Here is a 15071-nt window from a genome sequence, read left to right as displayed (position 1 = left end):
ATATCCTCTATAACTTATTAAATAAATTTTTTCCAATGTTTCTATGAAATTTTTATCTTCAAAAACACTGATTCGAACACCTTCCAAGAAAGTTTCTCATTTCTATCTTTGAAATAATCATGCTGCTAGACTTTCAATTCATACTACTATAAGTTCTATTTCTTATAAAGCCGTAATTTAATATAACCCTAATTATGTTTGAAAGAATAATTATATTTAAATCCATTCGCATTGTTTCTCATTGTAGAGAATCATTGTAATCGAATATATAAAAGGTACAACTCTCTTACACTCTAGATTCATTTCTATCCTTGAAATAATCATGCTTAAATAATCATGCATAGACTTTCAATTCATTCTAGTATAAGTTCTATTTCTTATAAACCCGTAATTTAATATAACCCTAATTATAAAGCAATGTTAGACGATAATTATTTATTATTAACTAAAGCTCACGCGATCGGTGCAACCCCGATCAGAGCTCGTGGGATTGTTACGATAACGTGCATACATAAATGTCTCTCCATTATAATTAGCTTTCCCTGCTCTCTCCATTTTTGTAGCTGTCCTTACTTGCTGCTCTCCCTCCATCCACCCAACAAGTAGCTTTCCGTACGTCATGTTCCATCCTCACACAATGGTTCCAGCTGCTCACGCCAGTGGCGTGAAAGCCATGTTAGACGCCGGCTTGACGGAGGTACCCGAATCCTACGTGAGGTCTGCGGACGAGCGCCCTGTCTTCGACAAAGTCCGTAGCTGTACTGACAATAACGATCTGGAGATTCCGGTTATAGACGTGTCCGAGGCAGAGAAGCCCGAGAGGTGGGCGGACATCGTCGACCAGATTGGTCGTGCGTCCGAGGAGTGGGGTTTCTTTCAGGTAATGAGACGATCAATTAGCTGGTAGCTGTTGATTCTCTTTCCCAAGTACAACGTCGACTGCCGATCGTTTTTCTTCTTGTCAGGTGGTCAATCATGGGATCGATGCAGACAAGATTTTGCAGGCTGTCCGGCGCTTTTACGAACTCCCCATGGAGGCGAAAAGCCAGTTGCCCTTCAGCGACGCCCACTGCGGTGTTTCCTTTGCAACTGGCACGGGCGTCACGCGCGATTGGAAGGACGCGCTCGTCATTAGGCGGCGGCCAGGAGTCTGCGACGGTTTCCCCATCGCCCCGGAGGTCATGAGGTACGTATACCCAATTTCTGCGCTGTATATTCTAGCTATGCTGGCGAGGCCCTAATCGTATCACACGCATGACCTGCACCTGCAGAGAGGAGCTTCTCGAGTATCAAGTCGGACTCGACAAGCTCGCCGCACTTCTCTACCAGGCAATCTTCGAAAGCCTCGGACTGAGCAAGGAGCACGTGCGAAGCGGAGCGATGCCGGGGCTGGAGCGCCTGGTTCTGGTGTGCAACTTCTACCCTCCGTGTCCCGATCCTAGCGTTGTGTTCGGACTGAGCGCCCACTCCGACCTCAACAGCCTCACCCTCCTCCTCCCTGACGCCGTCCCCGGACTCCAAGTCCGCAAGGGCGACTTCTGGGTGGCCGTCAAACCCATTCCCAACGCATTCGTCATCAACATAGCAGACCAGATCGAGGTACCCCCCCTCCTCTCTCTTGTACCAGCTCTAACTCGTAAATAGAAGCGCTAATCCTCTGTGCGTGCAGATCATGACCAACGCTAAGTACAAAAGTGTAGAACACAGAGTCGTCGTTAACAAAGACAAGCCCAGAATCTCCCTCGCCGGTCTCTTCGGTCCTTGCGAGGATGTGAAAGTGAGCCCTCTCCCCGCTCTCTGCAGTGAAGGTAATCCACCCCTCTTCAGAGAAGTGGAGTTCAGCGAGTATCTGTTGAACTACTATGTCAAAGGACTCCCGCTCTACAAGACCACCTTGAACTACGCGGGCGGCAAGTACCCCGAGAAACCTTCGGTCTCCTAGTCTGCCCATTAAATTAGGTGCATGGTGTGACAATAAGAAAAGGTGTGTTGAAAGTTTTTTTCCCTCTCCATGTAATAATCTCGCATCCCCTCTATGTTGTATAGTTTTGCACCGGTTTGCAATACTCCTTCCAATAAGTTTCACAATACATGGCACGGCTTACTGCAAGGGCTGTTTTCTGGGACAGTTTGATTTCATATCCTCATTGTGAACCTTGTTTTTACAAGGCCAATTGCGATGGTTATTGCAGTAGAGCTCTCCAATAACCAGAAATGGATTGTCCCTTACTGAGTCTATAACGAAGTCCTAACTAGGCCCTTACGTTAATAAGACAATTCTGAATCCCTGCTGTAATTGCTACAATTGCACTCTGTTCATCCTAATTAGTGTTGCATTGGGTGCCTTCATCCTACCACCCCACTTCTACAGTTTTTGCATGTCCTAGAAGAAACTCTAGCATAGTGATCATTTCCTGCACATGTAAGAAATAACATTTAGCCATGTGACCAATTCTAATTGGTATGTTTGAGTGATATGAAACTAACAATTTCCATGTGATATCCATTAACACATTTTGACCAAAGCATTAGAGTAGGTGAATTCAGGTTTATGATTAACTCCCAGTGTTATGAGAAAGCATGATATGGTTGGCTCTAATACCAATTAAAGCACACAGAAAGTGCATAAGGTCATTATGTTGAAGTGCACAAGGTCATTATGAGTAGACCAGTTCCACCCAAAATGCAAATGGTTTTATGGCTTATAGCCCATCTTTAGTTTACATCATAGTAGGGATGCAAGAAGAATACTGCTTTCAAACCTGTTCTTCACACTCTAGCCTATTGATACTTTTGTTTTTCAACCATTTTTTGTAATGAGAGCAACTTTCGAAGCTTGTTGCAACTGATCATACGTAGTATTTTTCACCTGGCCTAAGGTCTTTTGGTTGAGCCCTCTAGAGTATTCAAGGACCTTGTTCTCTAATTGTGTGCTGTACCTTGAACACCATACATCAAACCCACTATTTGCTTGGTAGTCCTAGACTCGATTACCCTTGCCTTATTCTTTTTCATTGCATTCATCCTTTTTGGTATCTGTGGGCGAAATCATTTTATTGAAAAGGTATAGGTAGAATGCTTGGTATCCTCTATGAGAGCGCTATGCATGCATAGAGTTAATAGAGAGCTCTACAAGATGTAAGATAGTTCTATGCATTTCGTAGAGCTCGGTATGCATAGAGGGCTCTGCCAAATGCATAGAGGACTCTACAAGATGCAGGAGAGTTCTATGCATTTTGTAGTTCTATGCATTTCAAGATGTGGCACAAAGGCCTCTGCCAAATACCTTTGAGCTCAATGCATTTGCATAAGAATCGTACCTTACAACTTCTCACTCTAGCCAATTGATGTGCTTGATGTTTAGCCATTTTGTTGTGGTGAAAGCATCTCTCTAAGCTTGTTGCAATTGATCGTCTCTACCTAGCATTTTTAACCTGGCCAAAAGTCACTCGGTTGATCCTTCTAGAGTATCCAAGGACCTTGTCCATCAACTTGTGTCCTGAACTTCAAATTCTATACATCAAACCCACTATTTTTTTGGTAGTCCTAGAGTGGATTTTCTTTGCCTTATTTTTTTTCTTTGCATTCATCCTCCTTGCATTCCTTGGGCTTCCTTGGGCTTCATGTTATTGAAGAGGTATAGGTAAAGCAATGACTCTTGCATATAGGGCTCTACTTAATAGATAGAGATTCCTTTACATGCATCATAGGAAACTCTATGCGATCTATGCATGTATAGAGTGCCCTTTGCTCCTATAAGCTCTATGCTCTCTAAAAGTCTATGCACTCATGGAGGCTCTACCTTATGGATAGATATTTCTATGCATGTCTATTAGAGTTCTCGATGCATACAAAGGCCTCTGCCAAATGCATTTGAGCTCAATGCATTTGCATGAGAATCTTACCTTACAACTTCCCACTCTAGCCAATTGATGCTCTTGATGTTTAGCCATTTTGTTGTGGTGAAAGCATCTCTTTGAGCTTGTTTCAATTGATCTTCTCTTCCTAGCATTTTTCACCCGGTCAAAGTTCATTCGGTTGATCCTCCTAGAGTATCCAAGGACCTTGTTCTTCAACTTGTGTCCTGAACCTCGAATACTATACATCAAACCCACTATTTTCTTGGTAGTCCTAGTCTAGATTTCCTTTGCCTTTTTTTTTTCTTTGCATTCATCCTCCTTGCTTTCCTTGGGCTTCCTTGGGCTTCATGTTATTGAAGAGGTACAGGTAAAGCAACAACTCTTGCATATAGGGCTCTACTTAATAGATAGAGATCTCTATACATGCATCATAAAAAACTCTACGGAATCTATGCATGTATAGAGTGCTCTTTGCTCCTATAAACTCTATGCTCTCTAAAAGTTCTATGCACTCATGGAGGCTCTACCTTATGGATAGATATTTCTATGCATGTTTATTAGAGTTCTCAATGCATACATAGGCCTCTCTATTACTATCCATGTATAGAGTGCTTAATGCTTTTGTACAGGGCTCTCTATGAGCCCCATGCATTCATAAGGTAGAACCATATATACATGCATAGAGAGTGTCCTATTCATGCATAGAGAGTGCTTTATTCATGCACAGTGAGTGGCCTACTCATGCATAGAGTGCTCTCTTTTCATTTTTGTAGAGCGCTCTATACGCTCTATGCATGCAAAGAGGTCATAGAGAGTGCTTTATTCATGCACAATGAGTGGCCTACTCATGCATAGAGTGCTCTCTTTTCATTTTTGTAGAGCGGTCTATAAGCTCTATGCATGCAAAGAGGTCATAGAGGAATTTATCAAATGTATGAGAGTTCTCTGCATCCGTAGAGTTAATAGAGGGCACTACAAGATGCATTTAGAGAGATGGGATGATATTGTTTGCATGTCAATTATGACACTACAATTTTTGATGCCCATCTGAGAGAGTTCAATATAGAGTGCATGCTGCCTAGGTGAGATGAGGGGATTGAGGATAGTAATAGCTTTTATGACCCATGATTTCATACACTTTCTGCTCCCATGATCTTACATATAAGTTTTGGGTTGACGATATCATTTTGTCAAGATTCATGATGGTACTTGTGATAGGATTTTATGAAGTATTTTGTTGAGATATGTGACAGGATTTTATCTCACAATATTTGCTATGCTTGGCTACACTGATCTCATAGAATTTTTTGTTGTTTCGTCGAGAAATGTGATATTGCTTTGTTGAGATATGTGACATGATATTATCTTACATGTTTTGTCGAGATATGCTATGCTTGTTTACGTTGATCTCATCGACTTTTGTCATTTTATCAAGATATGTGATTACCTTTTGTCAACATGTGCGATGTTCTTTTTTCAAGATCTGTGGATTTTATATGACAGCATTTGCTATGCTTGTATATGTTGCTCTCGTAGACTTTTTAATCTCATGATCTCATAGGCATTTTTTGGATTGATGATGTTACTCTGCCAGCATTTTATGATAGTGTATGTGACATGACTTTGTCTAATAGCATTTGCTATGCTTGGCTATGATGTGGCTATGTTGTGATGATAAACTTATCATAGAATGTGTGGTTATAGTGTGATGTGGATATGATACTTTGAGTATGCACCAATGATGTAATGGGGCTATTTGAAAGACTTTGTTGTGTTTTGTGATGTTTGGTGTTTTGCAAGCTAGCAAATTTATAATGCTCTGTTAAGCAAGGGAGGAAGGACAAAATCATAAAATGTTGTCATGTCTGCAAAGAAAAATGTGTCCTCCTTTTAGAGCAGGCCCACTCCACTAGTGCTGTGGTGGAGAACACTTCGTAGCTGCTTTTGCAAAGTCCTCATAGCAAGGCTATGGTGGCTCCTCCTCTCCGACGGCCGGCAAGCGTCAACATCTACAGCCACCGTGTCTGTTCCACCAATGGCATGGTGGGGAGCAAGCTCCTATTGTCTGGGCATTAGGGTTGTAAGATCCCTGTTCCCACCGAGCAACGGATTCAGGGTACTGGCAACGGAAGTAGCGCTTCTCGCGCGGGACAGGGGTCCCACACTCGGGGCCTCGCCCACGGATATCCGGATAAGAGACTAATCCATCGGTTGTTCCAAAACCGAACCCGGAAAAACTTCCTCTACCGGAAAGCACGGGCGATTCCACCAGGATAACTTTTTACTCTAACGTAGTCAAGATCATTTCTGATCGAGATGATCCGATTACATCTATAAGATACTTAGTCAGTTCAAGGAAGAAACTTGCACTTGGATCATTGGGATCAACGCTTTTTTCCCCATTCAAGAGGCACAGCCGTTGATTCCTATCCATAGAACAGTTTTTGTCCGGGATTTATTTATTTATTTTCTATCGTAAAAATAAAAGTTTGAGTCTCGATTTACGGATCCATCAGTCCAGCCTAACCCCATCCAATCCCATGGGTTAGCCAACCGCCCAACCACTGTAGTGATGGGATCCAATTAAAAATTTGGTTAGGTTTTGTCCCGGGTACCAAGGAAAAGAGTTCCAAGGCCCCCTAGCCGGATGTTCATGCAAAATAAAACTAGTCACACCACTCACACACCCAATATGAAATTGCCTTTTTCAACCAGATTCAACCAGTTTAAAACAATCCTTTAATAAAACCATAGTATCATTGATCACCATCTTCCAATTTATCCAATTGATTCTTAATTTTCCATCATTCCTTCATCAGAGTATCTATGGCATCATTGGCAACTAGAACGCTCAGGAGCCGTTTCGATAGTTCCTAGCCCATAATACTTGGCAATATAATCACTTAACATGATGGACTCTCGTTGAAGATCAGCAAGATCAACCAACAGATCCATATAAGGAGCCATGGACTCATCCATTGAAGACCAGCAAGGTCAATCAACCAGATCCATGCTCGATTTCAGAAAACAACTCCAACTCTGTTCCAATATCTTCCTCGATGCACGCGTGGGTATCCTAGGCGACCCAGAGCCCAAGCACCGTATGGTCAGCACCCTCTAGGATCCTTCGCAGGTAACCTAGCGCTTCACGCATAGGCCGCTTCCTTGGCCCCTCATCCATCGTACCGGAAGCTCACCATTTTAATCGCACCGAGGCTGGTCAAGACCTCGGCCGACCTTGCTACGCGAGACGTCCTTCATTGACTCCCCGTCTCAGCAGTTGCAACTTTCTCATCACGACCTTAATCACAAGACGGTCAAAATGCTCCCCCCAGCATTCTTGACATAAAACAATCATTTACAGACAGCATTTACAAACAGCATTTACAAATAGTTTACAATACAATTTCTATTTTAACTTTCATTTTTCCACATAACCCTCCTCAATCTACATTACTTATTCCATATTCCATTTATATGTATACTCATCCCATCACATCATTTCCATCTCATCACTTCAGATTCCCTCCCATCACAATCGTATATTCACATCCATACATCCACAACTATATGCGTACATTCACATCTACATGCATACATCTACATCCCTATGCATACATCCACATCCACATTCACATTCACCTCCATACATCTACATCTACACGCATACATCCACTCCACATTCACATCCACATCTATACATCTACATCTACATGCATACATCCACCTCTACATCCACATCTACGTCTATACACCTACATCTACATGCATACATCCACATCTCCATTCACATCTACATCTATACATCTACATCTACATGTATACATCCACATCTCCATTCCCATCTACATCTATACATCTACATCTACATGTATACATCCACATCTCCATTCTCATCTACATCTATACATCTACATCTACGTGTATACATCCACATCTCCATTCTCACCTACACCTATACATCTACATCTACATGCATCCACCCACCTCCACATCCACATCTACATCTATACATCTACACCTACATGCATACATCCACCTCCACATTCACACTCACATCCATACCTCTACATCTACATGCAAACATCCATATCTCCATGCATAATAATATTCTTTTAATTAATCTAGGATGATAGTTCCTAGGACATGGTAGGAAATCCTCTTTTTATGCTTTGAATGAAATTATTTTATGCGTAATTTTTATAAAAATTTTGCCATAGCTCCGCTACTATGACTGATAAATCTCAATTTTTTCTAAGGGATAAGGCTCATTATTAAAGAACTAATTAGAATGGTCTCTAATTGGATCATCAATCCATAATGGTCTCTAATTGGATCATTAAGAAAATAATTAGAATGGTCTCTAATTGGATCATCAATCCATAATGGATTGAATCATCAATATACATAAACTAAAAGCATAGAAAAAAACCATTAATTTGGCCTCAAGCATAGCTTAATCTTGGATTAAGGAAAAGCTTTATGAAAAGCTTCATTTGGATTAAGAATGGGTCATGAGTATGACCATTTCTTGAGTGAGAGAGAGAAATTACATAAAAACCATTAGAATTTAAACATAAATGGAAATTAACTTCTATAGCATTTATTAAATTATGTAACTCTTCACTACTATTCACTAATTAACTTCAATAGCACTTAAAAAAAAACCATACCAATTAAACTTCTCAAGCTTGAGAGGGGTTGAGAAGAGAGAATCATTGAGTAATTATAGAAAAGATCAAAATTCAATATACTTACCTTATAATTTACTTGATTCTTTATTCACGGTAGAGGCCCCCAACCAATCAATTGGTTTAGTATGTTGATGGAGCCACCAATGGGGATTGAAGAAAGAGAGAAGTATCAAAAACTAGTGAATTATTAAAGAATTCACAGTTCTTGGCTTAGGTAGAGTAGAGTAACAATGTATAAGACACTCTATATTTTGGCTTAGGTGGAGTAGAGTAACAAAGCATAAGACACTATCTATTTTGGCTTAGGTGGAGTAGAGTAACAAAGCATAAGACACTATCTATTTTGGCTTGGGTGGAGTAGAGTAACAAGGCATAAGACACTATATTTTTTCAACAAGGGGAGGCTTCTATTTATAGGAAAAATTGAGCTCCTAACCAAACAAACTGATTCTAGAATTTTCCAAGTCAGTTTGGTTGAATTTGGACTAGATTTGGACCTAGTTTGGTTACTTTTTGATTCGGTTTGGTTCCATTTTGATTTGGTTTGGTTCAAGAGAGGTGAGAGATAAAAATATCACATTATTTTTGAGTTTAAAACTCATTCAAGCATGTGAAATATGCACCTCCTTTAAAGAATTCCCCTTCCTTACATAGGTGTCAAAATTTTATTGTTCATAGTTTTTTACTAATAAACCTTGTACATTTTCAACTCTTCATCTTATGTGAAATATGCACCTCCTTTAAAGAACTCCTTTTCCTTACATATGTGTCATAGTTTTTTTACTAATAAACCTTGTACATTTTCAACTCTTCATCTTATGTGAAATATGCACCTCTTTAAAGAACTCCCCTTCCTTACATATGTGTTTATTTACTAATAAACCTTGTACATTTTCAACTCTTCATCTTATGTGAGCATTTACTCATTTTTGGATACCCAAAATATCTCATATTTTTAATATTGCTCATAGTTTTTTACTAATAAACCTTGTACATTTTCAACTCTTCACCTTATGTGAGCATTTACTCATTTTTGGGTATCTTCTTTTTACAAATTGGATTTATCTCCTCCCTACACATGTATTGATGCTATTGGCCCATAGAAACCTTAATTGGACCATAATCTAAAAATTTCTGAAAATCTAGACCCTTAGACTAAGGTTCTTTATACTTATTTCCAATTAATTCCAATTGCACATTGGAAAATTCTTTTTGAATTTCTGTTTCAGGGGAACTTATTTTAATAAGATGAGTTATTTTTCTATCCAAAAATATTCATAATCTGAATATTCTCTCTCTAGCATATTTTTCTCTCTCTAGGCTAAAACAGTTAGAAACAAGGCCTTTATATTTCTGAAGAGGGATTGATTACAGGAGAAGATACTAGACATCAAAAAGGGGTTGGGGGAGGAATCTTACATTCTACCCCACTTAAAAAACGCGAGATGTCCTCATCTCGCAACTTGGGATAATTTCGCAAGATGCACGAATATGAGACTTAGAGAAAAATTTTAATCAAGATTAACCACCAAGAAAAGTCTTAAAGAGAGCAGGATTCAAAATAAGAACAAGATTTAATCTTTATTCATTCTCGGAACTTATACAGTAAAGATAAAAGAACTCTTTACACTTCCATAAGCCCGTCCATCATATGGTCACAAAAGCAGTCCTCACAAGCTGCACAAGTATAGGGTAACTCATCTATGGGAATGATTCTGCTGGTTATTGCCGCACCTATCTCAGTGGTATGAGGTGATCTAACAAAAGGACCTCTGAGAGGCAAGCCAAAAACGGGGTAAAGGCATATCTTCTCATGAGGAAGAAAACACGCCAGTAAGAAGACCCGCTCAGAAAACCCAAGATGCCTTGATCTCATGACGCAGTAGTATCGGGGACCCAAACCCAAAGCTTCAATAACCATGGCCAAGCGGACATTGTTACGAAAGTGTTGCTGACCCTAGGGTGTTACCCTAGTTATGTTTTGATAGGTCCGCCATTTGGTCTGCGCTACAGAAGTTCCTAGGTGAGGAAAAAGTGAGCGCTCATACTGTTCTATAAAGTCTTTCTTCACAGACTCTCTTGCGTCTTGAAGGTGAGAAATCATCAGGGATAAAACTAATTCCTGTTGCCAAGCCATGAAGGAGATTAAGAAAGAAAGGAGATTGATGGGAGTAAGATTACTGTGAGTGACAAGTAAGTTACGACTTATATAAAGGAAGGAGCTAGCGTAACCTAGAAGCCACACAGTAACTTGCCACTGAAGTTTTACCGTCTTTCCATGATTTGTGTTTGACACATTTTTCTATAGAAGGTATTAAGAATTTTGAGATGAGGAGATAAAAGAAGCTTGTAGGCTAAGTCACCTACTTTCATTGAATTCAGATATAAGGGTCACAATATCTGGGAAATAACTTCTTATACTCCCCAAAAGATAAAGAACTTCTTTTGGGCCATACTCGAATGAAAACCAAAACCTTGGTATCCAAAACACCGATTCTCACTTCTAAACTCATTGTTCTAAATCCTTAAAATAGACGTGACTCCTGAGAAGTATTTTAGGAAAAGGGTATTCCTTTTTTAAACAGAAACTTTCTTTTATTTTAGAGAGGGAATAATTATAAGATCAGAAAGGAAGGTTCTTACTCCAGTATACCTCGAAGGTTGGGGAGGAATCTTACATTCTACCCCACTTAAAAAGTGCGAGATGTCCTCATCTCGCAAGGTAGAGGACAGCTCTTTTTCTTAAGATCCAATTTTATTCTGGGGTTCCTTATATTCTGGTCAACCCAATAGAACACTGGGATAAATATCCCTTATATAGAACTCATCATTAAATAACAATTCATTCAGATTATATCATTCATATCTTTAACATGATAATGGTCCATTAGACCGAAAAGTTTCCTTCGGAACATTCCTCCACGGAAATTTCAGTCAAGTAAGTTCTCAATTTGACATCCCTTAACTCGATCTACCGGTCAAGTATTAACAGTAGCAATCTGACAGCACAACCCACTAATCTCATAGTGATTTGCTGAATTCGTTATTATCTTTCTAGTTATGAATATCATCACAGGGACTCGTCCCATTCCCCCTCATTGTGGTTTCATTATATTTCAACTAATTTTTAAAAATCAACATTTTTTTTTCAATCAGCATTTTCAATCAGTATTTTCAATCAGAATCCAAATCAATTCATCAATTCTCAAACAGAATTAAAAATCATATCAATCACATTCGAAATCATCATCTGGATAGCATTAACGCTTATAATTTCAAGTCTTAGATTTACTCGTATATACTGTCAGTAAAGAGCTGCAGTATACTCTCGGTATATACGTGTAGTCACGGCCCTTGGAATTATAAGGTAAATACTATCATGTCTAGGCCTCAAGCAAGTCAGGGATTCTATATAATTGCGGTACTTCCATCTGAAGAACCGATTACCAAATTATGAATTTCAGTTTGAATATCAAATTGTATGAATTATATCACACAATTATAACCTTTTGGTGTTTCTTGATAATTTTTTGACATATTTGTCTTCTCAGTTGATCTTTATTAACCAAATGCTCTGATACCAACTGTAAGATCCCTGTTCCCACCGAGCAACGGATTCAGGGTACTGGCAGCGGAAGTAGCGCTTCTCGCGCGGGACAGGGGTCCCACACTCGGGGCCTCGCCCACGGATATCCGGATAAGAGACTAATCCGTCGGTTGTTCCAAAAACGAACCCGAAAAAACTTCCTCTACCGGAAAGCACGGGCGATTCCACCAGGATAACTTTTTACTCTAACGTAGTCAAGATCATTTCTGATCGAGATGATCCGATTACATCTATAAGATACTTAGTCAGTTCAAGGAAGAAACTTGCACTTGGATCATTGGGATCAACGCTTTTTTCCCCATTCAAGAGGCACAGCCGTTGATTCCTATCCATAGAACAGTTTCTGTCCGGGATTTATTTATTTATTTTCTATCGTAAAAATAAAAGTTTGAGTCTCGATTTACGGATCCATCAGTCCAGCCTAACCCCATCCAATCCCATGGGTTAGCCAACCGCCCAACCACTGTAGTGATGGGATCCAATTAAAAATTTGGTTAGGTTTTGTCCCGGGTACCAAGGAAAAGAGTTCCAAGGCCCCCTAGCCGGATGTTCATGCAAAATAAAACTAGTCACACCACTCACACACCCAATATGAAATTGCCTTTTTCAACCAGATTCAACCAGTTTAAAACAATCCTTTAATAAAACCATAGTATCATTGATCACCATCTTCCAATTTATCCAATTGATTCTTAATTTCCCATCATTCCTTCATCAGAGTATCTATGGCATCATTGGCAACTAGAACGCTCAGGAGCCGTTTCGATAGTTCCTAGCCCATAATACTTGGCAATATAATCACTTAACATGATGGACTCTCGTTGAAGATCAGCAAGATCAACCAACAGATCCATATAAGGAGCCATGGACTCATCCATTGAAGACCAGCAAGGTCAATCAACCAGATCCATGCTCGATTTCAGAAAACAACTCCAACTCTGTTCCAATATCTTCCTCGACGCACGCGTGGGTATCCTAGGCGACCCAGAGCCCGAGCACCGTATGGTCAGCACCCTCTAGGATCCTTCGCAGGTAACCTAGCGCTTCACGCATAGGCCGCTTCCTTGGCCCCTCATCCATCGTACCGGAAGCTCACCATTTTAATCGCACCAAGGCTGGTCAAGACCTCGGCCGACCTTGCTACGCGAGACGTCCTTCATTGACTCCCCGTCAGCAGTTGCAACTTTCTCATCACGACCTTAATCACAAGACGGTCAAAATGCTCCCCCCAGCATTCTTGACATAAAACAATCATTTACAGACAGCATTTACAAACAGCATTTACAAACAGTTTACAATACAATTTCTATTTTAACTTTCATTTTTCCACATTATCCCTCCTCAATCTACATTACTTATTCCATATTCCATTTATATGTATACTCATCCCATCACATCATTTCCATCTCATCACTTCAGATTCCCTCCCATCACAATCGTATATTCACATCCATACATCCACAACTATATGCGTACATTCACATCTACATGCATACATCTACATCCCTATGCATACATCCACATCCACATTCACATTCACCTCCATACATCTACATCTACACGCATACATCCACTCCACATTCACATCCACGTCTATACATCTACATCTACATGCATACATCCACCTCTACATCCACATCTACGTCTATACATCTACATCTACATGTATACATCCACATCTCCATTCACATCTACATCTATACATCTACATCTACATGTATACATCCACATCTCCATTCCCATCTACATCTATACATCTACATCTACATGTATACATCCACATCTCTATTCACATCTACATCTATACATCTACATCTACATATATACATCCACATCTCCATTCTCATCTACATCTATACATCTACATCTACGTGTATACATCCACATCTCCATTCTCACCTACACCTATACATCTACATCTACATGCATCCACCCACCTCCACATCCACATCTACATCTATACATCTACACCTACATGCATACATCCACCTCCACATTCACACTCACATCCATACCTCTACATCTACATGCAAACATCCATATCTCCATGCATAATAATATTCTTTTAATTAATCTAGGATGATAGTTCCTAGGATATGGTAGGAAGTCCTCTTTTTATGCTTTGAATGAAATTATTTTATGCGTAATTTTTATAAAAATTTTGCCATAGCTCCGCTACTATGACTGATAAATCTCAATTTTTTCTAAGGGATAAGGCTCATTATTAAAGAACTAATTAGAATGGTCTCTAATTGGATCATCAATCCATAATGGTCTCTAATTGGATCATTAAGAAAATAATTAGAATGGTCTCTAATTGGATCATCAATCCATAATGGATTGAATCATCAATATACATAAACTAAAAGCATAGAAAAAAACCATTAATTTGGCCTCAAGCATAGCTTAATCTTGGATTAAGGAAAAGCTTTATGAAAAGCTTCATTTGGATTAAGAATGGGTCATGAGTATGACCATTTCTTGAGTGAGAGAGAGAAATTACATAAAAACCATTAGAATTTAAACATAAATGGAAATTAACTTCTATAGCATTTATTAAATTATGTAACTCTTCACTACTATTCACTAATTAACTTCAATAGCACTTAAAAAAAAACCATACCAATTAAACTTCTCAAGCTTGAGAGGGGTTGAGAAGAGAGAATCATTGAGTAATTATAGAAAAGATCAAAATTCAATATACTTACCTTATAATTTACTTGATTCTTTATTCACGGTAGAGGCCCCCAACCAATCAATTGGTTTAGTATGTTGATGGAGCCACCAATGGGGATTGAAGAAAGAGAGAAGTATCAAAAACTAGTGAATTATTGAAGAATTCACAGTTCTTGGCTTAGGTAGAGTAGAGTAACAATGCATAAGACACTCTATATTTTGGCTTAGGTGGAG

At 39.4% G+C, this 15071-nt stretch overlaps 1 protein-coding gene across 1 annotated transcript; it reads left to right on the top strand.

The window, feature by feature from the left end:
• Positions 1-580: 580 nt before the first annotated feature.
• LOC147605396 (jasmonate-induced oxygenase 4-like) lies at positions 581-2110 on the top strand. The gene is made up of 4 exons (XM_086793541.1): positions 581-880; positions 966-1186; positions 1272-1599; positions 1670-2110. Exons 1-4 carry the CDS (start codon positions 620-622, stop codon positions 1940-1942), a joined length of 1083 nt encoding a protein of 360 aa, XP_086649667.1. The 5' UTR covers positions 581-619; the 3' UTR covers positions 1943-2110.
• The last annotated feature ends 12961 nt before the right edge of the window (positions 2111-15071 follow it).

The sequence above is a fragment of the Cibotium barometz genome, chromosome 59, assembly GCF_041138505.1.
Source record: "Cibotium barometz isolate CiBa-2024 chromosome 59, ASM4113850v1, whole genome shotgun sequence".
In the NCBI taxonomy this organism is placed as follows: domain Eukaryota; kingdom Viridiplantae; phylum Streptophyta; class Polypodiopsida; order Cyatheales; family Cibotiaceae; genus Cibotium; species Cibotium barometz.
The sequence above is the reverse complement of the archived record's forward strand: the minus strand, read 5'-3'. Positions and strand labels throughout refer to the sequence as shown.